General features: G+C 38.8%; 2 protein-coding genes across 8 annotated transcripts in view; one reads left to right on the plus strand and one right to left on the minus strand.

Annotated features, from left to right (window-relative positions):
- The first annotated feature begins 278 nt into the window (after positions 1-278).
- On the plus strand, positions 279-11,964 carry LOC137252017 (solute carrier family 22 member 4-like). 7 transcript variants are annotated; one of them, XM_067787145.1, is made up of 7 exons: positions 279-798; positions 935-1,174; positions 2,779-3,028; positions 7,789-7,892; positions 7,960-8,738; positions 8,801-8,982; positions 11,013-11,964. In XM_067787145.1, the coding sequence occupies exons 2-7, from the start codon at positions 954-956 to the stop codon at positions 11,214-11,216; spliced, it is 1,740 nt and encodes a 579-aa protein (XP_067643246.1). In that variant the 5' UTR covers positions 279-798; positions 935-953; the 3' UTR covers positions 11,217-11,964. The 7 variants fall into 7 exon arrangements, with proteins under 7 accessions (XP_067643246.1, XP_067643248.1, XP_067643244.1 ...); XM_067787147.1 differs by having other exon boundaries at positions 953-1,174; XM_067787144.1 differs by having other exon boundaries at positions 306-399; positions 723-1,174.
- Positions 11,965-19,621: 7,657 nt separating this feature from the next.
- Positions 19,622-27,259, minus strand: part of LOC137252016 (larval serum protein 1 beta chain-like) — an 85,773-nt gene continuing 78,135 nt past the window's right edge. Inside the window, exons 2-3 of the mRNA XM_067787142.1 lie at positions 22,052-22,509; positions 19,622-21,833 (exon numbers count right to left, since the gene is read on the minus strand). Coding sequence (XP_067643243.1) covers positions 19,683-21,833; positions 22,052-22,267 — 2,367 coding nt within the window. The 5' untranslated portion in view covers positions 22,268-22,509 and the 3' untranslated portion in view covers positions 19,622-19,682. The remainder of the gene's footprint in view (positions 21,834-22,051; positions 22,510-27,259) is intronic.

A 27,259-nucleotide genomic window follows, 5' to 3' on the forward strand; every position in this document is an offset into this window, starting at 1 on the left:
GAAAACACACATAATGTACACTTTTCTAGAACAAGGCTTTTAGGGAAAATTTAATGTAAGACGACCATGGCAGCCCAAAATCTATTTTGAGTTATTCTTAAGCGGAATAAAGATTATATACATATATCTGTTAACTATGCAAAAATAAACCGCGAATTTATCAGCTTAGCCTCGTATGCCAATAACATGAACTTGTTCGATTTGAGTTGCGTTTTATCGAGCTAAACTAGCTCATTGACACGTTCGAGCTAAACATTTGCATTTTACTTCGCCTCGTTAGCGGTTCAATTGCTTAAGCGCTAAATTACAGTTTTTGTAGTGTTTTTTTTTTTTTATTACTTATTTCTAGTTCTGTTTCCCGTTTGCATGTAGTGCTTTGTTGCGTACGCATGCGCAGTGGTAATGAAAAAGTGGCATTTTGATTAGAAAACAACTACCACACAAATTTAAGCAAGAAAACTACCAAAAGCTGGTTACAACTAACGGTTAATTGTATAACGCAAATATAAAGTGCAGTGTAACAGTACCGGTTGTAAAATGGATTAAAATCTCAATAAATAAAAACGCAAGCACGTGACAACGAAAAAAGTTTCAGTACAGAAAAAACAAAAGAAATTTGGATTAACGCTGATACTAAAAGAAAATTTCGTTTGTTCATATGATGTTAAACAAATACAAATATTTTTTTTTAAATATCTGAAAACAAACAATTTCTTAAATAGGATAAAACAAAAATAGTTAATGCTACAATTAAAAACAAAAAAACTGAACAACCAAAAAATTGCCAGCCGTGATTCGGTATGACAACCACGTTAACGCTGCTTAATATGCATTTGTCATTCATCAGTTCATTGTCTCACTTCTTGCTGTTTGTTATGTCATATTCTACAAGTGCTATTCGCGTTTCGTATTAAAAAAAAATTATTTATTTAAGTTGGTTATCTTACACTAGTATGCAATTATCCACAAAAGACATGCGAAACCCTGAATCACCTGAATTACCCCCACCTGCTCCTCGGAACCAGGAAGAGCCTACATTGGATGTCATATTAATACGTTTAGGTGAATTTGGACGTTTTCAGCTCACAGTGTTTTTTCTAACTTGCCTCCCAATGCTCATGAATGCTGTGTCGTCAGTTACATTCGTTTTCACAGCTGGAAATGTGGCGCACAGGTGAGCTGAAGCATTAATCTAGGATTTGCACTTATAATAGTAGAAGTGAAACTTCTTTGAGCAGTATACATATGTTTACGGTTTTGTTTATTTTTCTGTAATAGCATATTCTACTCATAGGCAGCAGTCACTTTCCTAAGTACCGTCTGGAGACAAGGTTTCATAAACCGCTTTCAGCTGATTCATATTTTATACTTTAAATCAGTCCCACGAAACTTCATTGTGATAGTGAAATAGGTAGCAACCCAATACACTGTATCGATTAAAGCTACTACTACAGCCTTCTGCGTTTCATATTTTATAAGTATCCATGTGAGCAAAATATGGGCATCCGAGCAAAATATGGCAAAAATAAAGCCCCTGAGAACAATATAATAGCTCAGTACGTCTTCCTGACTTAGCTATTATCTTCCAAGCTAAAGTTCTGGGTATAGAGACGGCTTGTACGCTTCCGTTGACGCGGTGAGAGTACGCGCGATATGCATTTCCTCAGAGAGTCAAACAGCGCTCATGCGCTTAACACTTCGTCTAAGGCCATTAAGAGCTGCAACAGTTCGCTTCATGCCGCAGTTAACATCTCAAACATCACGCTTATATGGGTGCTTAACGCATAAACATTGAGGGTAGCAAGAAGGCAGACGAACTTGCAAAGCCAGCGGCACTGTACATAAATAGGAGATCCCAGACAATAGCTCAACGACCAAAAGCAAACGGAAGCCTTCCTAGCTCTGCCCTTCACATTAGGTTTGCATGAAACTTTGCAGTCAGCAATAATATCAAGGTTCCTAGGAAAGCGTCTGTAAAACTTCTACAATTGAATCGACGAAGTTCAGATATCTTGTAACTTCCAGTTCAATGTATTCAGAAAATTCCCCTGAAAAGAGTGCCAAGCCGTCAGCATTGGTAACCACTGGGCAGCCGAAATCTACTCGGTCTTATATCAGGTGCTTCACAACCACCACCCAAGGCAGGGGATATAGCACACCACCTTGTGTCGTTCCCTTCTCAACCTAATCTGAGCCGTTGCTCCGACCCTCACCACTGTGACCATTCTGTCACTCAGCAGGCTGATGCTTAAACAGCAGAGTCGATACAACTTCAGGCGATAGATATTGTTAAAGGTTACTTCGTACTCAAGAAAGGCGACCAGCACTAATTCTTTCAATACATCAGTTTGACAACCGATTGAAGATCCCATTCTGTAGAGTTGCGTTAGGGTGATGAAAACTGCTCTCGAGGTCAATGAGGCATTCCAGCTTTTTTAAAAGCATCGACAACAGGCTGGGAGAGACGAGAAATCATCTTCCAATGCCGCTATGTCAGCCATTAACCAGGAAATAAAATACTTTAGTTGAGTTCAATCTCTAAGTTTTAGGGTTTATTAAACTGAGGAGTGTCTTTCCCAGTCTTTTCGATTGAGAATGAACGATTCCGCCTTAAGTGAAAGGATGCGTTGCTCAGATAACCATCGTGTTGGCGAAATTTGTTGAACCAGGCGCTCAGACCTCAAGTAATCCAAAATTCTTTAGTTTTTGAAAACACTTTAGGTTTGAGTACAGATACAATTTTTTTTGCGTGATAAATACAAATTTTTCTCTCCTCAGATGCAACATCAGCGAATGTGATGGGCCAGACAGTGCATACGATGATGCATGGACGAAGTTTGCAATTCCAATGAAGAATCATGATCCTGATCAATGTCAGCGTTATGTGCCTAGGTCTATTTCGAATTGGACTAAGCCACGCGAAGGCGAGCAATATTGTACGGCTGATAGTTTTGATAGCAAAGTGTTGCAGAATTGTCCATCGAATAATTTCGTGTTTAGAGATGAGGAACTGACGATATCAAATGATGTGAGTATGAAACGGATTGTAATCTTTAAATTTCTTTCCTTTTCTGGTTGCGGAAAAGGTTCAGCGGAAGATGTGAAGTCAATATCCTCAAGGTATATTACAATATATTCAGAAATCTTGTTGATTCTAAAAAATGGTCTTATCTATTTCCAAAGGAGTCCAGTTACCTTATTTTATAACAATCCTACAGAAACAGCGAATGCTTTAAGATATGAAGCACCTGCTTCCAGTGATCCTCCCATGCGTGTGGCAATGGATTTTATTTTTTACTTCCTAAACAGTGAGTAGGACCCCTTCTCATAATTCAAACGTTGCTGATGTTTTGGGATCTTCTGAAACCACAAATATCATGCAAAAGTTGAATCCCGAATGCGCTCGAGCAGCTGAAAGCATTCGAACTGGCAAAAGGATTATTTAAAGACCACAATTTGGGTTTACGGATGAATTACGGAATAGAAGCTTTCCGAAAGTTTTGCGTGGTGTTGCTGTTGACTATTTCGGAATTTGATAAGATTACTACGAGCCTCCTAGATCAGCATTAGTTAGTGATACACCATTGGAATTAAAGGACATGATGTCTGGCATAGGACTAGGTTATATGGTCAATTTGTATGTGCAAACCTTCGAGATGGACAATACGTCGCCATACACGTTGTATATTCATCTATACAACCACTTTCCTGTCCATTTTCCTGGATGTCCATCCATAGACTCTATCATAACTGTGCATTATAAAAAATTATAGTCGTTCCATCCATTCGTTCATTCAAACCCACTCCCTTTTCATTTCATTCCATTTACTTACTTACTTAATTGGCGTTTAACCGTCTAAATGGTTATGGCCGTCCAACAAGGCGCGCCAGTCGCTCCTTCGCTCCGCCAACCGGCGCCAATTGGTCACACCAAGGGAGTTTAAATCGTTTTCCACCTGGTCCTTCCAACGGAGTGGGGGCCGCCCTCTACCTCTGCTTCCATAGGCGGGTTCCGGTAGAAACACTTTCTTGGCCGGAGCATCATCTTTCATTCGCATAACATGGCCTAGCCAGCGCAGCCGCTGCGTTTTAATTTGCTGGGCTATGTTGATGTCTGCGTATAGCTCGTACAGCTCATCATTAAATCTTCTTCGGTACTCATCATCGCCAACGCGTAGGGGTCCATAAATCTTTCGAAGAACTTTTCTCTCGAAAACTCCCAAAGCCGCTGCATCTGCTGTTGTCATGGTCCATGCTTCTGCCCCATATAGCAGGACGGGTACGATAAGTGACTTTTAAAGTATGATTTTCGTTCGCCGAGAGAGGACTTTACTTTTCAATTGCCTACCTAGTCCAAAGTAGCATTTATTGGCAAGATTGATTCTTTGCTGGATTTCAGTGTTGATGCTGGTTCCCAAATAAACGAAGTCTTTTACTATTTCGAAATTATGGCTGCCAACAGTAGCGTAGTTGCCAAGGCGCATATGCGCTGACTCTTTGCTCGATGACAGCAGGTACTTCGTTTTGTCCTCATTCACCTTCAAACCCATCTTTACCGCTTCTTTTTCCAGTTTGGAGTAAGCAGAGCTAACAGCGCGGGTGTTTAGGCCGATGATATCAATGTCATCAGCATATGGCAGTAATTGCACGCTTTTATAGTATATTGTTCCAGTGCGGTTAAGTTATGCGGCTAGTATAATTTTCTCCAGCATCAAATTAAAGAAATCGCACGATAGGGGGTCATCCTGTCTGAAACCTCGTTTAGTTTCGAACGGCTCGGAGAGGTCCATCCCAATTCTGACTGAGCTGATGGTGTTGCTCAGCGTCATTTTGCACAGCCGTATAAGTTTTGCGGGGAAACCAAATTCAGACATAGCGGCATATAGGCAGCTCCTTTTTGTGCTGTCGAAGGTGGCTTCAAAGTCGACGAAGAGGTGATGTGTGTCGATTCTTTTTTCACGGGTTTTTTCCTAGATTTGGCGCATTGTGAAAATCTCGTAGATGGTAGATTTACCAGGTCTGAAGCCGCACTGATAAGGTCCAATCAGCCGGTTCACGGTGGGCTTCAATCTTTCGCACAGTACACTTGAAAGGGCCTTATATGCGATATTGAGAAGTTGGGGCATTTTGCAGTATCGCCCTTTTTGTGGACTGGGCAAAGAACACTTAGATTCCAACCGTCGGGCATGCACTCTTCCGCCCATATTTTGCTAAGAAGCTGCTGCATGCGACTTACCAACTCCTTGCCGCCGTACTTGAATAGCTCCGCAGGCAATCCATCAGCGCCCACGGCCTTGTTGTTTTTCAATCTGGTTATTGCTATTCTAACTTCGTCATAATCGGGCGGGGGGACATATATTCCATCATCATCGATTGCGGGATCGGGTTCTTCATCTCTGCGCGCTGAATTGCTGCCTCCATTTAGGAGAACAGAGAAGTGTTCCCTCCATAATCTAAGCACTCTCTGGACATCAGTTACAAGGTCGCCGTTTTCATTCCTACAGGAGTTTGCCCCGGTCTTAAAACCTTCCGTCTGTCGCCGTATTTTTTGGTAGAATTTTCGGGCGTTATTCCTGGTGGCTAGCAGCTCAAGCTCCTCGCACTCACGCCTTTCTGCTTCTGCTTTTTTCTTCCTGAAAAGGCGTCTCGCTTCCCTTTTCAACTCACGATAGCGTTCACACACTCCTCTTGTCGCGCTCGCTTTTAACGTAGCCCTGTAGGCAGCGTCTTTTCTTTCAGTTGCAACGCGGCATTCTTCATCGTACCAGTTGTTTTTTCGTGGTCGCCGGTAGCCAATTTTTTCCCCGGCGGCAGTACGAAGTGCTTTGGAAATATGCTCCCACTGCTCCTGTATTCCTTCAGGATGAGTTTTGCTCTCAGAGAGCAGGTGTGAGAGTCGAGTTGCGAAATCATTGGCACTCTGTTGTGATTGAAGCTTTTCGACGTCTAGCTTCCCTTGTGTTTTTTGTTCCTTGGTTTTAGCCGCGTTGAGGCGGGTGCGTATTTTGGCTGCAACGAGATAATGGTCCGAGTCGGTGTTAGGTCCTCGGATCGTGCGCACATCTAAAACACTGGAGGCATGCCGTCCGTCTATCACAACGTGATCGATCTGATTGCGAGTATTTTGATCAGGAGGCAGTCATGTAGCTTGATGTATCTTTTTATGCATGAACCTCGTGCTGGATATGACCATGTTTCGAGCACCGGCAAAGTCAATCAGCCTCAGTCCGTTAGGAGAAGTTTCATTGTGTAGGCTGAACTTTCCGACTGTTATGCCAAAAACACTTTCTTTGCCCACCCTGGCGTTAAAGTCACCAAGCACGACTTTTATATCGTGACGGGGGCAGCGCTCGTATGTGCGTTCTAATTGTTCATAAAATGTTTCTTTCACCTCATCGTCTTTCTCCTCTGTCGGCGCATGGGCGCAGATGAATGATATATTAAAAAATTTTGCTTTTATTCGGATAGCGGCGAGACGTTCGTCCACAGGTGTGAACGCCAGAACTTGGCGACAAAGTCTCTCTCCCACCACGAATCCGACGCCGAAACTGCGCTTATTCGTATGGCCACTCCAATATATGTCACAATTTTTGATCTTCTTTCTTCCTTGCTTCGTCCAACGCATTTCTCGGATGGCGGTGATGTCAAATTTTGCTTTGACGAAGACATCAACCAGCCGGGCATCTGCACCAATCCCATTCAGGGAGCGGACGTTCCAGGTGCATGCCCTCAATTCATTATCCTTCAAACGTTTGCCATGGTCGTCATCAATAGAAAGTGTATTTATCCGAGGCTTGTTGTTATATTTCATTGGAGTATGGTTTTACGTGGCGGCTCCCAAGCCCAGCGCACAACCCGCTCAGCGGGGGTGAAAATATTACTTGGCACGTTTATATAGCGAGCCGCTTGCTCCAAGACAGACGCCCGCTTTCATTCCATTTGGTGCTTAAATTTAACAAGAAAACCTGGCATTACTTCCGTACATCTTTTCGGTAATCGACTTTGTATATACAAAGCACGAAATATATCCTCTACACTCCCACCAGTTCATATACCAATCTTTGAACTAAAATATTCAAACACACTCTTTGTCAATGGTTTTTACATCGTCCCTATTTGTCCATTATCCCACATTGTCGCCAAATCCTAAGCTATAAGGACAATTTATAACATTTTTCGTCTGGTAATCAGTTGCAGTTGCTGCTGGATAGTTATTGGGACTTCAAAAAATCATGTAGGGTTTCTCTTCTTCTTCTTGTAGCGATTAGGTGGCTGCCCGAAGATGTTTGGAAGTTTTATCAATACTGATCCGTTATGTTCCCGAAAAAACACTATTAAGGTACTAGCCCGGCCATCGCGAAAAGGATTTGATATGACCCGTTGAACCATCAGGTCATGCAACGTCTCCTTCCGTGAGGAACGATACCAAGCTCCACAGACCCACGCCTGCTAATAAACAGGATGCGTCAGAGATGGATGAGGTTGGAAATTGGGTTGGAGGATCTATAAATTATTCTTTTACAGGCTTGTGTACTACCGTTCCTTCACTCACGCTTATATTTAGCATTTGCAATTCGTCCACACTATCTACGAAAAGGGTATAAGAGTGCTGGACAACTGTCTTTCCGTCTGCCAATTATTATGTCCGTCTGTATTTTGGCAGTTTTTTCATTCGTCCCTCTCCCTTCATCCATCCATACTTTGAGAATGCAATAAGGCTTGCGGGTTTTATTATTTAAGCCTTTCATCTACACAACATATATTTTTTTCAATTTCTTTTTCTTACAGTTCGGCATTTATTGTGACGACGAATGGAAGCTGACCTTGACAGGTACAATAAATAATGTGGGACAATTTTTTGGAATACCATTAGGTGGATTAATATCGGATAAGTGAGTGGATCACTTTTCCGCCTAGTTTCAGCAAAATTAACGGGTTTCTATTCTTCGTTCATCGCAGGTATGGTCGGCGCAATGCTCTCGCGCTCGGTGGTCTACTAAGCGCAATTTTCGGTATAATACGTTCTTTCACAACATCGTATATGCCTTTTTTGCTCTTCGAGTTTTTGGACAGTCTCGCCAATAGCTCAATTTACTCAGTTTGTTTCATAATTGGCATTGAGTTAGTGGGGCCGAGTAAGCGTGTATTTGCTTGTAGTGTTATTACAGTTATCTATGCCCTTGGCGAAATGCTTTTAGCACTCGTAGCCATGTACTTCTCTAATTGGCGTATTCTATTGCGTATTTTCTATATACCCGCTCTGGCTATCGGCTCTTACTTTTGGCTACTACCGGAGAGCATACGTTGGTTATTCAGTCAGGAAGAGCGTGAAACAGAAGCTGTGGATATTTTAAAGCGCGCTGCTCGCACAAATCAACGGCGTCTCTCCGATCTAACATTGGATAAATTAGTTTTAGCGAATCGTGCAAAACTGGGCGCCGCCAATCAAATTGGTGGACGTTCTCCGATTCGTGAAGCATTCGGGAAGCTATTTTTCCGTATTGTGAATTGTTCAGTGTGTTGGGTTGTAACTGCTCTGGTATACTATGGTCTAAGCCTGAATTCGGTGCTTTTGGATGGTAACAAGTACTACAACTTCATGTTGATAGCGTTTGTTGAGATTCCCGCATGCTTTATACCTTGTTTAACAATGGATCGTTTTGGTAGACGGTATTCGTTTAGCGCGTATATGTTGATCAGTGGCATTTGTTGTTTTTGCACAGTTCTTGTTGGTGCAGGTATGGAAGATTCGGATTTTAAGTTGTGTTGTTTTTAATGCTTATATTTTTTTTACTTTCAGATCATCACTATTTGCGTTTATGCTTAAATTTGGTGGGCAAATTATCGATTACCTCAGCTTTTCAAGTTTTATACTTTTTCACTTCGGAAATATTTCCAACAAATCTGCGCAATAGTTTAATGTCATTTTGTTCGATGGTTGGACGTTTTGGCTCGATGATAGCACCACAAACACCACTATTGGTAAGACTTCTCACTTTTCGGTAGAATACTAATCGTAAACGAACAAAGTACGGTAGGCTTATGATGGGTATTCTGACCTTCTAGCGTCACATGTTTTAAAATTAGACCTTGTCAGTTATAGCAGATGAAGGAAGTGCGGATTTCAGGAGGAACCATCGAACACGTACAGTGCTCGTCTCCTGCGCTAAGACTCCAGACACATATGAGGGGTGACACAGCTATAAGATCTAGCAGCAGCAAGTAGACAGGTCCCAGAAAACTTCTGTTATTTGACAAGAGGGCCGAGTTATTTTATAACAAAGGTCCTGATTTTTAATAGGGATTTTCAGTTTGGTCGCGGAGAAAACTTCTGGTAACACTATGGGCTCATTCAATTTATGTCAGGTCTCCCAAAGGCCAACCAGTTCAACTTAACCTCACTTTACCGCCTTCCCTTTCTTCAGGTGAAGGAGAGGGCTAATCAGTTTTTGTGAGTCTTTCAAGTTGTCGCCTGCTTTGCCCGATATAAATCCGGTATGGTAGCTATTTGGTTGAAGAATCTGGGGAGCTATAAAGCCTAATAACTCCTTTAAATATTAAAAAGTTGTGGTCGAAGTCATATCAGCGCCGTACAAGTGTTGTTCGACATCTTATAACATACGAACTCCGAATAAGAGTTCAAATGCTTCTTTATAATTTTCCAAAATATGTATGACAAACGAAGAGGTAGAATCACTTCCCACTAAATTCTCCAGTTTTTCCTGGAAGGCTTTTCTTTAAACCTTTAAAGTTTATCTCCAAGGTCGGAAGGTTTTTTTTTTTTAATTTTACCCCAAGTAACCTATGTATTTCTATTTCACTTTACCCTTTTCTGCCCTATCTTTACTTTTACTTTCACAAGATAATCACCTTCTATCACACATCCTTTACCTCTTCGTCTTCTCGCAACCATTTCTTTCCAATATTTTACATTCAATTTCTTCATATCCCTTTACTCATCCTAATTTACATTTTCCCAACGCCCAACAGCCATTTCCACCCTCTCTGTATCCCACCTCGTTTTCTTTCCTCAAGCTCTCCTCTAACATGCCTTTTCTCTCCTGTTCTATCTTCCTCCCACTTACCTTCACACTCTTCTTCTCGATTTTCTATTCCGCACCTTCTCCTTCAACCTTTCACTCATCTCTCTCATCTTAATATATAAAAAACACGTGTCACAGGTTTGAGGCCAATGGACTCCTAAACTACTGAACCGATTTTGAATTTGTTTTGCACCCCGTGTGTAGATTGACTTGATTAACTTGAAATATAGGATAGGTTATATCTCAGTTTATAGTCGCAATATTATTTTATTGCAAATTTTTTTATTTGTTTATACGTAATAATAAAATGTTACGTATACGCAGTGGTGCACCTCTTTTCAGTTGGTATGGATATATATAGCACATCAGCAGGGCCGGCGAGACGGGGGTCCGGGGTTTCTGAGGAGGCCCGCGATTTGAGGTACTAAGACATTTTTTTTAATTCAGGAGAGTCTTTAGTTGTTCTATGTGCAGAGTCAGACGGAAAAAGCTTATTAAAATGTATGCAGATAGGCCAAATTTAGGGCAGGACGTCTGCCGGGTCTTCTAGTATGTATATACGATCTCCAGGATTTAAACGATTGGAGTTAAAACGTATAGAGGCACTCTCTTCCCGGTGCCACATTATCTTTCAACATAAGTAATAGTTGAAATACGAAGTTGGCTTTGTTTTACCAAGGACCTAATTAGTTACAGTTGCGAAATTTGGTCAAAACCTATTTAGAAGTTTCGAACCTCGGCGCCGAACATGCATTGCGACACGAAACCTACATACATAAGACCTGATTACATTAAACACGGCGGCTACAGACCGCAACAACAATAAAGTTCTATCGCGCCGAAAAGAGCGACTATCATAAGTTCGAACATATGTAAAAATAATTTGACAGATGTTGCTTTGTTGCCGCCGTCATGAGTGTAATCAAGCCTATTCTCTTCCATTTTAAAAAGCGAATTCTTTTTTTCCAGGCAAAATATTATAAAAATGCTCCAGCCTTGTTATTTGCCTGCTGTGCATTAGTCAGTGGTTGCCTATCACTGCTCTTTCCAGAAACATCAAATACAATTTTACCGACAACTGTGCATGAGGCGAATAAAATTGGTAGCAAGAAGACTTCAAAGGATCCAAACAGTAGTACAATGAATTTAGATAATGAAAATACTTACATTTAAGATGGTAGAGTAGTTGTGCAAGACGGAAGAACGAATGTCACAGCAAAATTAGCGAATTGATTTGAGTTTAGCAGAAGTGCATGGAGCTCAGAACGCACATATTGATAATATTGTTGTTCTTAGTGTAAAGCTGAAAATTAAAAGATATAGCATTATATATAGTGTTTAAAAGTAGTATAACACAAATTTATAACATAATTTTTGAAGTTAAACTTCTAAGGCCATTGGATAGAGAATGAAGAACGTATTACGCTTACAGCGATAGGGACAAAAGAACACACGGAAGTGTAAATAAACAGAAAGCAGCTAACTGAGTTTAATATTCTTTTATAAGAATAACCTTTACTGATAAGTTTATGTTATGGCTTTTTCATATTCTGGAGGATATGGTGTGCTCCTTTGTACTGTAAATGGGTATATTTAATGCTGATCTTTAGGCAAATTAGACAGCAAAGCTTTGTGAAATGAAAACGCAAACCCACGAGAAGACCAAAATCACCAAAAAAGTTAACATCTCCAGAAAATAAAACGCCATTTATGCAAGAAAAAGACATATTGTTGTTGTTATAGTAGTTACGATAATGTTGTAAAATAAAAATAAATTAAGGACCAAAATTTGTTTCAAACAGTTTGATGCTACTAGCAGTGTTATCCATTTAATACAACTTTATCAAATCTGGTAGATTTTATTAAAAAATGTAGATAAAGTCAAAAATTTTTTTCAAATACAGCAATGCGTGGATTACAAGTTTCGAAATGCGCCGACCGTGCAACATTTCTTTTGGGTACTGGGGTTTGATTCTATGAAGAAACGGATAAGCTTTTCACTGCAAAAATACACTCGGGGTGTTTGCTAAGCGACCGCCGAGGGGCAATTCTGCTAACAAAAAGTTTTCCCGGGACTTGAATACAGAACTTTCGGTGAGGTAGGCGAGCTTGTCATACCACGGCTTCCTAACGATAAGAAATGAAATAAAGCGTATACTCTATATACAAAATTTACCTTAAACAAAGCAAAAAGGGACTCCGTGGCAAGACATGCAGGCAATCACCCAAATATGTATACTAAACATTTAATACTCTTGTGAAGTCAATAGTCACCTACGATTCCTTAGTGCCTTAGTAGGAATACCTCCATCATCTATTCTAATAGAGAAAAAGCCAAGACTTGCTGCACTAAGACTTTAAAATATCGGAAACGTGACAACACAAAAGTAAAAGTAATAAGAAAACTCATAAAAAATCCTATATTGCAACCTACGATCTGAATCTCACTGAATTCCGAAGTGTCTATTGTGGATAGAACTCTTTGGGAAACCATATACCGACACTGACTCAGAGGTCTGGTGCACGTATGGATCAAAATTTGATAACGGAAAACGGGAGCTGGTATTTATGGTCCAAACTAAAGAAATCGATACCAATAGGGTAGTGAGGTAGCATCCAATATTTTCAGACTGAAGTTTACCCAATAAAAGTTTGGGGTGGAAAATGTGTACGGAGTTCCTTACTATGTCAGACAGCCAGGCTGTCTTACGTGCCTTGCAGTCTTACGCAACTGATTCTAAGCTAGTGGATGAACGCATTGGAGTCCCTGAAACGAAGTTTTGTTAGGATGGGCTCCCGGGCTTCAGTTTAAATCCATATTGGCATACCACATTTAATATTACTTAATTTCAAATATGTGGTAACCTTGTAAAAAGGTGATAAGTATCTACAAGCTTGCTTAGCGAGATTGGAGGATTGATAATCAAACTGTTTAATCCAATCACCTGCATTTGTCTTCGTTTGATAGCCATATTGCCATATCTTGTTGTTTGAAACAGTAAAAGTAAATAAGTGGCAACTTTTTAAAAACATCTCAAGCAGCAACAAGTCAAAGGGCTTAGATTGGAGATCGTTATCGGATTTTATCGAAATGAATCAAGTCGTTTTAGAGAACGCATAATAAGATTAGGTGTCAACTATACTTAGATATACAACATAAAACACCCTTCATTTACACCCATATTAGCAAATAAGGGATACAACCTGTAAAAACGTCCTAAGCGTCGTCTACAAAAAGTAAAGTAGCTTGAAGAGATTGGCTGATTAGTACTCCAATTTTTTAATCAAGTTAACTGCAATCATTTATAATGTTAATAGGGTTCTTAAAACAATTCAAAAATGGTCCCTAAACTATTCCAAAGGCAATTTCGAAATTATCTCTAAAATTATTCCGAATCTATCCCGAAAGTGGCACTTCCCGCTTTTCCAAAATTATTAGACCTCGGCCATGCACGCAACATCATATCTGCAGGTTAATGTAATTGGGCCATTGTTGCCATCTTCAGTAAGACTCTTATCTACAAGTTATCGAAATTCTCATTTACTTCATGCCAGCTCAGCCATCGACTGTCAGTTAAGGCGTTATCGTATTTTTATAAGAAATTTTTGCGATTTGTTCTAGAAATAGTTGACAATTATCGATTTAACTGGGAGTTGGTCACCCTGTGTTGTGAAAACGATAATGTCTAATGAAGTTTATCTAAGGGATTGCTATCCTGCAGTTAATTTCTAACTTAACTAGAGGTGGTGGCAACGGCACTTAAAGTTATAATGGTTTAAAATAATTAAAAAGTAACTACGCCATCCCAGCCCTTTTTCTTAGATCCTTACCGACAATTTTCTGTAAGTGTGGGCAATTTTCATATAAATCCGTCCAGCTGTTCTGGCGATATTTAGTCGCACAGAAAAACTTATTCAAAAGTAACTATTAACTATTACCAGCGAGCTCTGAAAGCCAATTTTTCACACAAAAAAAAAAGACTATTCAAAAATACTTCAAGAGTACCCTGTAGGTAAGTTAGTAGCTAGTGATAGAAATTTCTAGTTCAAATTACCAAGTAAGCACAAGCTCGGTAGTAGCTAGATTTTCCCTAGTTCGGAACTATAAAAAAGATAATGCAGCGGGGGAAAATTTCCAGTTGAACGCACTATAAGTGCAGCATTTCAAAACTAGACATTTTCCCTACAGGGTAACTTTTCCCTGTTAGTATGGGACCCCCACTTCTTCTTTACAAAAAAAAAATAGGGAGTAGATCCTTTTGGATTATTATCTATCGTTTTTGCTAATTGTAAATATTTGTTTGTTATTGTTATAGCCTGAAGACGATCTCCGAAGGAGATTGAAATATATTGGGAAATATTTAAAAAAGTGTTTTATTACATTGGACCTTGAGCCGACAAAAATCACAGTTTTTGCTAAATTTTATTCAAATTCGTTGTAGAGTCTCAAGAACAAACATCTAGATATATGAACGCTCACATTTAAAATACTAATAAGAAAAAAGATTCCTTACCCCCCAATCTCTTCAGATATCATGCAAGTTTAATTGACTTTTGATATAGCTCTATAAATATTACCTCAACTTGAAAGACTTTGTCTTTTATTGAACAGAAAAAGTCCTTGATTTGACATCGCATGACACAGAGTTGTTATCACTGACTAATCCAAAAACTTTTGAATTCAAACATATCAACAAAAGGTTATCGCAGCAAATGCTTGTCTGCACATAATGAACGTGTGGTGATAATTTTAACATTCAAAAATTTTTTTTAGGAATCTTTTTCATCATTCAATCATTGTCAAAATTTTATATGAATGATATTTGTTAATCGCCGACCTTTCAACATGATCCGTGACTGGCGCCAGAGAAATTGTCGTTGTTCAAATAAAATGCATTGAGAAACAAGTAAGGAAGGCTAAGTTCAGGTGTAACCGAACATTACATACTCAGTTGAGAGCTATGGAGACAAAATAAGGGAAAATCACCTCGTAGTAAAATGAACCTAGGGTAACCCTGAAATGTGTTTGTATGACATGTGTATCAAATGGAAGGTATTAAAGAGTATTTTAAGAGGGACTGGGCCATAGTTCTATAGATGGACGCCATTTAGGGATATCGCCATAACGGTGGACCAGGGCTGACCCTAGAATTTGTTTGTATGGGTATCAAATGAAAGTGTTAATGAGTATTTTAAAAGGGAGTGGGCCTAAGTTCTATAGGAGGACGCCTTTTCGAGATATCGCCATAAAGGTGGACCAGGGGTGACTCTAGAATTTGTTTGTACGATATGGGTATCAAATGAAAGGTGTTAATAAGTATTTTAAAAGAGAGTGGGCCTTAGTTCTATAGATGGACGCCTTTTCGAGATATCGCCATAAAGGTGGACCAGGGGTGACTCTAGAATTTGTTTGTACGATATGGGTATCAAACGAAAGGTGATAATGAGTATTTTAAAAGGGAGTGGGCCTTAGTTCTATAGGTGGACGCCTTTTCGAGATATCGCCATAAAGGTGGACCAGGGGTGACTCTTTAATGTGTTTGTACGATATGGGTATCAAATTAAAGGTATTAATGAGGGTTTTAAAAGGGAGTGGTGGTAGTTGTATATGTGAAGGCGTTTTCGAGATATCGACCAAAATGTGGACCACGGTGACCCAGAACATCATCTGTCGGGTACCGGTAATTTATTTATATATGTAATACCACGAACAGTATTGCTGTCATGATTCCAAGGGCTTTTGATTTCGCCCTGCAAAACTTTTTCATTTTCTTCTACTTAATATGGTAGGTGTCACACCCATTTTACAAAGTTTTTTTCTAAAGTTATATTTTGCGTCAATAGACCAATCCAATTACCATGTTTCATCCCTTTTTTCGTATTTGGTATATTATTATGGCGTCTTTTTCATTTTTAGTAATTTTCGATATGGAAAAAGTGGGCGTGGTCATAGTCGGATTTCGGCCATTTTTTACACCAATATAAAGTGAGTTCAGATAAGTACGTGAACTAAGTTTAGTAAAGATATATCGATTTTTGCTCAAGTTATCGTGTTAAAGGCCGAGCGGAAGGCCAGACGGTCGACTGTGTATAAAAACTGGGCGTGGCTTCAACCGATTTCGCCCTTTTTCACAGAAAACAGTTATCGTCCTAGAATCTAAACCTCTACCAAATTTCACAGGGATTGGAATGTTTTGTTCGACATATGGCATTAAAAGTATCCTAGACAAATTAAATGAAAAAGGGCGGAGCCACGCCCATTTTGAAAATCTCTTTTATTTTTGTATTTCGTTGCACCATATCATTACTGGAGTTGAATGTTGACATAATTTACTTATATACTGTAAAGATATTAACTTTTCTTTTAAAATTTGACTTAAAAAAAATTTTTTTTTTTAAGTGGGCGTGGTCGTTCTCCGATTTTGCTAATTTTTTTTAAGCATACATATAGTAATAAGAGTAACGTTCCTGCCAAATTTCATCATGATATCTTCAACGACTGCCAAATTACAGCTTGCAAAACTTCTAAATTACCTTCTTTTAAAAGTGGGCAGTGCCACGCCCATTGTCCAAAATTTTACTAGTTTTCTATTCTGCGTCATAAGTTCAACTCACCTAACAAGTTTCATCGCTTTATCCGTATTTGGTAATGAATTATCGCACTTTTTCGATTTTTCGAAATTTTCGATATCGAAAAAGTGGTCGTGGTTATAGTCCGATATCTTTCATTTTAAATAGCGATATGAGATGAGTGCCCAGGAACCTACATACCAAATTTCATCAAGATACCTCAAAATTTACTTAAGTTATCGTGTTAACGGGGACGGACGGACGGACATGGCTCAATCGAATTTTTTTTCGATACTGATGATTTTGATATATGGAAGTCTATATCTATCTCGATTCCTTTATACCTGTACAACCAACCGTTATCCAATCAAAGTTAATATACTCTGTGAGCTCTGCTCAACTGAGTATAAAAATGCACATTGGACTTGCTGGTATTTACATTCAGTTTCGCACGTTATTCAAGGTTACGATGTGAGGGAGGCAACTTTCGATGTGATGTCATATCACAACACTAGGTTTGCTACTCGTTAGCGATAATTATCACATGATGCTTTTGTAATGATATATATGTGTAGTATATCGACCTATCGCAATGGAAAGCTTTTTCAAAAGGGGGCGTATTCAAGACATATTTACTGCTAAAAATGTCGTATCTCTGCATATCATAAATAAAATCGTATCTCAGGCGGCCGCTGGACAAGGTTGTAACTGAAAAAATTAATTTTCTGTCAGAAGAGATATGAATTTAACTTATTTTATTTGCTTTTCAAAATTCGCAAAGGATTTAAATTGGAAAAGTACAATTAAGATGCATATGCCTGGTATGGTATAGTTTACGTTTTAAGTCAAATTGATTTTTCAGCTATATGATTTTAATAATGATTTCGCTGAGATACGACTTTTTTGACGCAGTGAGTAAAATAAGTCCTTGTTAACAAAAATTTTAAGTCTATAAGAGGATAGGTCGAGATAGCATTTTCAAGTCAAATGTAACATTTTAAGGCAAATGAAACTTTTTCAAGTGACATTAAACTTTTATCAAATCAAGTGAAACTGGTTTTAAATCAAATGAAGCTATTTTTTGGCTCATGAGATTTTCAGTTTTTTAACATCGCATTTAGGGCATCATTCTGTATTGCGAACAATAACTCAGACGAACGATTCGCCTCCAAACGATTTCGTCTAGCAATGGTGTTCCTTATAAGTTTCGTTCCTCCTTTACATTTCTAACTCTATGTCAGACAGGAAGGCCAAAAGAAATTGTCAAATGATATGTCAACATCGTTTAACATAGCGCAATACACTTGCGATTCGTCTCTGAGGCGAAACGAACGTTCGTTTCGTAATACGGAATGAGGCCCTTACATCCAAAAACTTCATTTGATTTGGGAAAATTTTCATTTGATTTTAAAAAAGTTTCATTTGATTTGAAAAACGTATCATTTGACTTGAAAAGTTTTATTTGATTTTGAAAATGTCATATATGCAGGAATCGAATATTTCCGTTCCAAAAAATACGGAGATAAAAAGGAAAAGTAGAAAGCCGCAAGGTTCCGAGGACATGAGCAAAAATTGAGATATCTTACCCAGAATAGTTTGATGTTGAAAATGGTAGACCATACTCACTTTTACGATATCAACAATTTCGGAAAATGGAAAATGTTTGACCTGCGGTATGTTCCGGGTTTCGATTTAATCATATTCTCAAGCTATAGCTATGGGTATATAATGTCCGGTATACTTCATATTAGGGGTTTCATACCAACTAGCAGTATTCAATGCTATACAGAGCGAGTTTTGAGTAAACGATTAACTGAATTCCTGAGAGTTTTCGCCATATAATCTAAGTCATCGTATATGACTTTGACACGATATTGTTTTTCAAACATGAGTTTGGAGTTCAAACTTATGCCCAAAACTTTCATTTCGGTAAGAATTATTAAGAAGTTACTATAGGCGTTATAAAAATAAAAATAAATGTAAGGCGCTATAACCTCCGAAGAGATTTAAGGTCGAGCTTCTCTTCCAATTAGCGTCGTGCTTAATTTAAATTTGTTCCTTGGCGGGACGGGGCATACTTGTTTTATGTCGACTCCGAACGGCATCAGCAAGCAAGATGAGTTTTCACCGAGAGCTTTTCATAGCAGAAATACACTCGGAATGCTTGCCTCGGAAACACTGCCGAGGAGCGACCCCCCTTAGAATAGTTCCCTTGTAATTGAAGAAAACTTGTTTATAAAATTTTGATGTAAAAGATCGCGGAAGGAGGAAAAATTATTTCAGTCATCTGCGTACAACAAATAAAATAAATAAATAAATGTAAGGCGCGATAACCTCCGAAGAGATCTAAGGCCGAGCTTCTCTTCCAATTTACGTCGTGCTCCTCTTGATTTTCCCTACAAATCGGCCGGACGGGACCTACATGATTTTATGCCGACTCCAAACGGCATCTGCAAGGATGAGTTTTCACTGAGAGCTTTTCATGGCAGAAATACACCCGGAGCGCTTGCCAAACACTGCCGAGGGGCGACCCCGCTTAGAAAAATTTTCTTCTAATTTAAAAACCTTATTTCTAAAATTTTTGATGTTGCTTTGCCCGGGGTTTGAACCCAGGGCATCCGGTGTGGTAGGCGGAGCACGCTACCATCACACCACGGTGGCCATCTGCGTACAATAGCTTTCCGAAAACTTAAAATAGTCAGGAAAGTCATTGATAATTAACAAAAACAAGAGTAATGCATAGTGGCTACCCTGTAGTTTACCAGACTATGCACATTTCAACGCTTTATAATTGTAGCTAAATGAGTCCCACCTGTTAAGACCCAGACCTGTCGAAATGAATATTAAAGTCATAAGCAATATATTTGTGTTTTGAATCGCCGTAGCAATTATTTGCTTCAGTTTATTTTATTAAGTTGCACATTTCTTTTTACATTTAATACTTAAACTGCTAAATCAACCCATTGATGGGCAAACAATTATTAGTATGTATAAATTAGACTCTTTTCATTGTTTATTTAACTTAATAAGATTTTCATACTTTGTACACAGCCAGCTCGAGCCCTTTGCTTAGTAGTTGAAATACTTTGTGTAATAGTTTTCGTAGAAGTTGTAGTCAAAGTGACCATAGTTACTATATTCACTATAGTATGATTCTAAGGTATCATTATGATAGATTCTGACATCCTTGAAGTATATGTTTGGCACGCAGAATTGAGAAGCAGCAATAGGACGATTGAATGGGTATCCAAATGGTTTGTTTCCAATAAAATGAGCACCTGCACCAATGCCAGGATAATAGGATGCAGCGTGCTTAGATTTCTCTTCAACAGAGCTGCTCTCATATTCCGAAATGAAGAAAACGAATTGGACTGGGTATCCATTTGCCCAGCCGCGTGGGAAGAGCAAACGCTCTGGGAAGGCAGAGCGTGGTTCGCTAATACTCAATGGGAATTCGTATTTACCCTCATAAGCAGCCATTACATATTGATACAACTCAGAGTAAGTTGTGCGATCATCAGCAAAGAATGGAATATCATCAGATGAACGTGAAACGACATTTACACCAGCGTTAAAGTCCCAAACGAATGTATCGAATTTAATAAAGTTCATGTAGTTCTCCTTGAGTGAGAGGATTTGTCCATATTCATCATATTTTGGACCATAGAAAGCACTGACAATATATTTTTGTGGTTTGTCAGATTTCACTGTGATGTTGTAGTTGAATGGTTTGTGGTTCAAACGTTGCTGACGTGCATACAATGATTTATCCCAAACGAATTTACCATCTTGGAAGACCATTTTGTCATTCAACAAATTGGTAACATCAAAGTCAACCAAATCAAAATAGGTAACCAATTCGCTAACTTCAGCATCCTCAATTTCAATACCAGATAAGGCAAGCTCCTCATGAGTGTAAGATGGAAGATGGTAATAGAAATATGCGTAGACGTTGGCGATCACTTTGTGCATTGAATAGAACATGGGGTCGCGTAACATAGTTTCCCAATTCAAAAACACACTAGGACTGACAGTGAAGTCGTAGTAATCAACATGGCTGACATACATTTGAGATAACAAGTACCAGTAGTTGAAGAAGTATTTATCGAAGACATCGCTATTGCCTTGCATGTAATTGCCAAGGTATTCTATAGCCATTGGTTGGCGCATATCGATCTTTTGACCATCATAGGTGGTATAGTAACCTGTGTCAATGATGTTGTAGATACGACTGATGGCGTTTTGAATTAGATACATCATTTCGTAGTTGCCGTATGATTGGACTTCGTAGTAGTTCTTACGGTAACTGTAACCAACGCCATTGTAGGCTATCAATTCGGGATCGTAGCCATATTTGTAGGGATAATCGAATGAGAATTGTGGAATATCACCAAAACCATGAGACACACGTTCCATATAGTAACGAGCCAAGATTTGTTGAACGTTGTATATCCACCACTCACCACGACGCTCCTTTTTCAAACCATAAGTTTCACCATCCAAGAAGAATGCATAATCCAAGTTCAAGTAATACCAATACGCGTTCCAGCCCAAATCCTCAGTGAAGTAAGACAATACGGAATGTTGATTAATGAATTCAATGTCGCGTGAATAGTCAACCGGATACCAGAACATTTTGATATTCTTCATGAATGACAAATATTTTTCGTTAGATACAAGTTCGTAGGAGTTTTCACGTAGTGGGAAATGGGTTTCCATGCTGTACCAGTTTTCACCCAAACCCATAAGCTTCCACCATTGATAGGTTTTGAAGTCCTTAGCATAGAAGTAGTCGTTGTTGTAGTATTTGTTGTTGTAGTGTTTACCGTGATGATAGACATCTCCGAGCTCTTTTTCGTATTGTGTATATTTAACCCAAGTGTTATAATCGAATTTCTCAGCGTTGTAAATGAACGCACCATTGAAGAATTGTTGTGGGAAGATTTCGTAAATGGATGGTAAGATCAAACCCTTGACGTCATCACGATGAATAACGGCCAAAGTAAGAGCATAAACGAATATGCCTTCATTGACATGCACGCGTGCCCAAGCAACATTTTGTTGGAAAGTTGCCCAGTCCTTGGCAAAGTAGAAGAACTTGAATAAACCATAAGCTTGTTTGCTATGAGATTTAACAAGAGCGCCAAAGTATTCGCCTTGTGGCAACAAAGCGCCCATTTTGTAAGACTCGTAGAACTTTTCCATATATTCGTCGAAGCGCTGAAAGCGTAAAGAATTTGGGGTGTAGTTGAAATACATCGATGAAGGATGAAAGAGAAAATTATTAAGATAAATTGTTTGGTGGACGGTGGTGTCTGCGGATCGCTATATTCTCAGAGTATTTTATTTGTTGGTTGAGAATCACAAATAAAATAAACGAAAGAGATAAATTCATAGCAAATGTTGCTTAAATGTTAAATAAATAAATTTGCACTTACATTATAATGCGTCTTATCGTAGACCAAAGTGTGTCCCAACTTAATCCATTCCTCGAACATCAATGGATCCTCCATACGGTAAACAATTTCCAGCAGGAACTTCTGTTTCTCCAAGAATGAATGATCAGCGACAGTCACAGCATGGCTGGTGGGAGATGGAACGCTAACAGCGGCCACCAGACCAACGAGGGCCAGTAATGCAATAGTAATTTTCATTTCGATAACTGCTCCGGATTAGAATCTACACCAGCTCCAATGCCTAAAGACTGTTGCCTTCTGCATATTTGAGTTCCCTTTTTATATAATTTTAATTTGCCAAATTTCTCTTTGCTTGTTGCATTAGATAAGGCCAAATACATTTTTGGGTGATATGAGTTTTGGAAAAATATATTAATTTATACAAACACATTGAGATTGATAACGTTCGCATTTGACATTAGCAGCATCCATTTATGAAACTGCAAGCAAAAAGCAAGTAAGGTAAACAAGGTAAGTAAATATGTATATTAGGGCGGGTCAAATTGTATGGGGAAAAATGGGGAAAAAAACCTCAGGTGCACATCCAGTTTCTGAATCTATGGGTCATACTGAGTAATATTGTCCATGGGACCATAGGTCTGAAATGAATTTCGAGCCTCCCTAATTTTGTTAGAAAATTTTATAACCCAATCCGAATAGCGGCTCTCATAAATAAGATACATGAAAATAAATATCAAATTCGGATTCGGATTGGGATATAACATTTTCTAACAAAATTAGGGAGGCTCGAAATTCCTTTCAGACCTATGGTCTCATGAACAATATTACTCAGCCTTTTCAAAAATAAATTTGATCCACCCTAATGTATATACTCAAGTTTCAAGTACAGTTGACTAAGTGACGTGGTTGCCTAGACACAAATGATTTATGGATAGTTCTAATGCTACCTCGTCATAGTTGGGTGAAGGCACATTATCTTTTTTCTCATCGGGTTCAAAAACCGTCCCTGGGTGGTGTTTCATCGCTGCCTTCGTTTTGAAAGGTATAAAGGTCCTCTCTCGACCCCGCTTAGAAAAACTTTTTTCATTGAAAAAAATTGTTTCTAAATTTTTGATATTGGTTTTCCCAGGGCTTGAACCCAAGGCCTTCGGTGTGGTAGATGGAGCACGCTATAACACGGAGACCGCAACGTGCATTTCTGCTTTGCTATTTCTTAGCGTTCCATTACTCTTCTCCTTGCGTTCGATTTTAACGTTGCTCTGCTGGCAGCGTACTTTTTTAATACTCAGCGTGCTTTGCGCAGAGTATATTAACTTTGATTGGATAACGGTTGGTTGCACAGGTATAAAGGAATCGAGATGGATATAGACTTCCATATATCAAAATTATCAGTATCGAAAAAAAATTTGATTGAGCCATGTCCGTCCGTCCGTCCGTCTGTCCGTTAACACGATAACTTGAGTAAATATTGAGATATCTTCACTAACGAGCTTATCTGGACCCAGAATAGATTGGTATTGAAAATGGGCGAAATCGGATGATAACCGCGCCCACTTTTTATATATATAACATTTTGGAAAACACAAAAAACCTGATTATTTAGTAAATAATACACCTAGAATGTTGAAAATTTACGTTTGGACTGATATTGAGACTCTTGATAAAAATTAGAATTTTTTTTTTAAATGGGCGTGGCACCGCCCACTTGTGATAAAATCAATTTTATTATTAATCATAAATCAAAAATGGTTAAAACTATCGTAACAAAATTTGGCAGAGAGGTTGCCTTTACTATAAGGAATGCTTTCAAGAAAAATTAACGAAATCGGTTAAGGACCACGCCCACTTTTATATAAAAGATTTTTAAAAGAGTCGTAGATGAAAATAATAGGCAATATATTAGCGAAAAAGAGCTTTGTATCAATAGAATTTTACTTTTTAAATTGAATTATAATATTAAATTGGAAAACAGTAAAATTTTTGAAAATGGGTGTGGCACCGCCTCATTTATGACTGAGTAATTTTCTATGTTTCGGAAGCCATAACTCGAAGAAAAATTAACGGATCGTAATAAAATTGGGTACACATATTTTCCTTATAGCATAAAATATTTCTAGTAAAAATGTACGGGATCGGTTAAAGACCACGGCAACTTAGATACAAAACAAGTTTAAAAGGGTCGTAGAATAGAATAATAAGCTATAACTTAGCAAAAAAATAGTTGTGAATAAATGATATTTCACTTATAAAGTTTTATTGTAAGAGGAAATGGGGAGACATTTTTTTTTTTAAACGGGCGATGCCACGTGTTATGTAGAAAAGTAATTTATCTGAAATGAAATGTGCAATTGGAGCTCACGCTGGGTATATAATGTTCAGTTACACCCGAACTTAGACATCTTTACTTGTTTTTATTCGTATGGTCATGCCATACGCTTGTAGAATGCATTCATCAGCTATCGTCCTTCTTCTCTATCGGTGGCGAAACGGTCGTCGCCATGCGTGAACAACAGTACCTAGCGGCAAGGAATCTATCGCACCACGAACTCGACACCGAAACTTTGCTTATCTGCACTACCACACCGAGAAAAACCACCAATCGGGCAATACTGCCATCATACCTATAAACGGCGGCAAGCACTGCTCCAACAACAACAACATCTCCCCAATATAATTTTGATTCTATCGCTCTCGCCATTGCTGAATCACAACGAAAAATATAATTGCAGTCATTAGAATCTCTTAACATTTTGAATTGGTAGAAAACTAGAACGGTATTTTGTCCGTTAGCGCTCAACCTGATTCTCAGGCATACGACGCAAAAAGCTAAAACACATTTTTAATTTTATGTTGCTGTGTTAACAGTGCTTCGCTCCATTTAATCTGTGCCAGCACTCAAAAATTTTCATCAAAGTCTTCCAACGGGAGTCCATGAAAACAATCAGTTGCACCAGCGGTGAACCATAGGGCAGTTGAGTTGGTGTTAGATTCATAGGTTACACATTAGAATTGAAAAGATGGTTAGTTTCGTGTGGGAGAACAACATGCAGAACATACATTACGTATGTCGGGGTTAATTCTGGATAAGTAAGGGTTTAACCTGTTACAATGTCCAGAACGAAGTTGACCCAGGGTGACTCGTGTCTCCCTTATCTGTGTGATTTCTTCTTCTGCGCGTGTAGGGTAGTATATATTGATAACGGGGTTCACCAGGGGCGTCCTAGCAAAGACGTTTACCGATTCTGTTTAGATTTTGCCTAGGGCATATCTGGAACAAACGGCCGTGTAGGCAGGTGCCTTATTAACATTTATTGCTTCAATTCTGTGTCATATTATTATAGTTTAGAGTACAGTTACGTAAACTAAAGAATTTGATATTTGAGGTACACCCGGGTCACTTTGGAATCTTCAGCCGATAATAACTCGAGGTCTGTGCCATGGGCTGCATCTGAGATAATATCAGCATTGTGAGCAAACATCTGAAGTCATAAGGCATGCTACATCCAACTCTGTTGTAGTTCTTGTTGTTGTTGTTGTAGCAATAAAGACACTTTCCGACTGTTTTGGGGAGAGTTATCGATGTTGATGGTCCTTTGCTGGATATAGATCCGGTACGTTCCGGTAAGAAGCACATTAAGGTAATAGCCAGGCGATATCGGGAACGATTTTATGTGACCATAATATGACCGTAGGTGTAATTGGCAATGACAATTGGGTCGCGGAAGCTTGGGATTGTGCTTATCTACCCGTTGAATCCTCCATCAAAACCCTCTTCTCCTTTCTACAGGCAATTCATATTCCAACCGATTGTTGTTGTTGTATTAGTGTTTCACCCCATCCAATAGGTGCGACGACTCACTAATTGTCATCAATGCCCTCTAACACAAGTCTGCGGAAACTTGCAGTTTCAACAGGGTTGAACCAGAGAGATAAGGGTGTTAGAAGCGTTGGTACCACATTGCAATTGAAAACATGGTTGAATTCATGTGGGGACACGTAACAAGCGGGACATATATTTGGGTTGATTTTGGATAAGATTTAAGTACTGTAATTAAGATCAAAGTTGAGCTAAAGTGACGCGCATCTCCCTGGTGAGGTTGCAGCGGTATTTGCCTTTAAGAACGGGGTTCATCGGGCAATCTCTGGCATATTAATTGTGTATGCCTCTGAGGGCCATTTCATGCTCCTTTTCGTTATATGACTGAATTCTTAAGTGCCAGATTTCTTCAAAATGGCGTCTTAAGTTCCTAGGCTTATGAGTATTCAGCAGAAACAAACTATTTTGTTATGGCTTTGGACTTTAGTTACAATTCTCCCCAAAGTATAGATTGTGATGGAACGTCACAACCAATATTTTTGGATGTAAAACAGTCGGTAATGTAATATCATCTACATAGCTGTCCAATATGGCCTACATTTGTCACGTCCACGTTCTTAATAAAGTCGCCAAGGATTTGGTCGGTGACTGAGTCAGATTTCGAGAGGTAAAAAAACTGTAAAGACTAGGGAGATAGTCACTAATTTTGTAGCTTGGCTTATCGATGGATGGGCCTGGACCTGTTGCCATTACCGTGCAGTCATCACAGATTACGATAGAATCTATGACTATCAGAAATCTTGGAAGTTTTTACTAGATTTTAATTTCCGTCTACGATTTATTTTCAAACTATGTAATATGAGGTCAAGTTTAGTACACTGTTTCCATATTTGAAGATTCATGTTTTGAATAGACCAAATGGATATACTCATTTCCTGCAGCATTGTACAGTTTGTAATTGATTACTTATGGAATTGAATATATCGTAAGAAAATTTTGCTTTTAAGTATACTAAGATCGATATCAGTTTATTAATATTCTTATAGTATATTTAATCACTACCTTTCTGACTACCTGAAACTAAAATTACATTGGCAAATTGGCACTGTAGCTAAAAATGGGTTAATATTCACATTTTTTAGCCTCTCGAGATATTCAAATACAGAAGATGTTCAACTAATGAGCCTGTAATCTAAGGGTTGCGAGTAGAAGACGAAACTGGGAAGAGACATACATATGTACGCCTCTGGCGAGAATTCCACCTAAGTGTTTAATTCTTCATTTACTAAGTAGAATAGCAACAAAAAGGCAATACTTAGAGACCAATTGCAAAGCGAGCAGCGGGGCATTCATATGGCTGAGTGAATAAAGGTATCTGCCTTTACACTAGTATAAAGTATGAATGTTGGAGA

Source organism: Eurosta solidaginis, chromosome 5, assembly GCF_040869045.1.
Source record: "Eurosta solidaginis isolate ZX-2024a chromosome 5, ASM4086904v1, whole genome shotgun sequence".
Classification (NCBI taxonomy): domain Eukaryota; kingdom Metazoa; phylum Arthropoda; class Insecta; order Diptera; family Tephritidae; genus Eurosta; species Eurosta solidaginis.

Bases quoted from the DNA above. Each gene is read 5' to 3' on its own strand.
- LOC137252017 (XM_067787143.1), top strand. From the start codon at position 954: ATGCAATTATCCACAAAAGACATGCGAAACCCTGAATCACCTGAATTA. The intron at 7,893-7,959 runs GTGAGTGGATCA...CGTTCATCGCAG, and splicing joins GGTGGATTAATATCGGATAA to GTATGGTCGGCGCAATGCTC. The intron at 8,983-11,012 runs GTAAGACTTCTC...CTTTTTTTCCAG, and splicing joins CACCACAAACACCACTATTG to GCAAAATATTATAAAAATGC.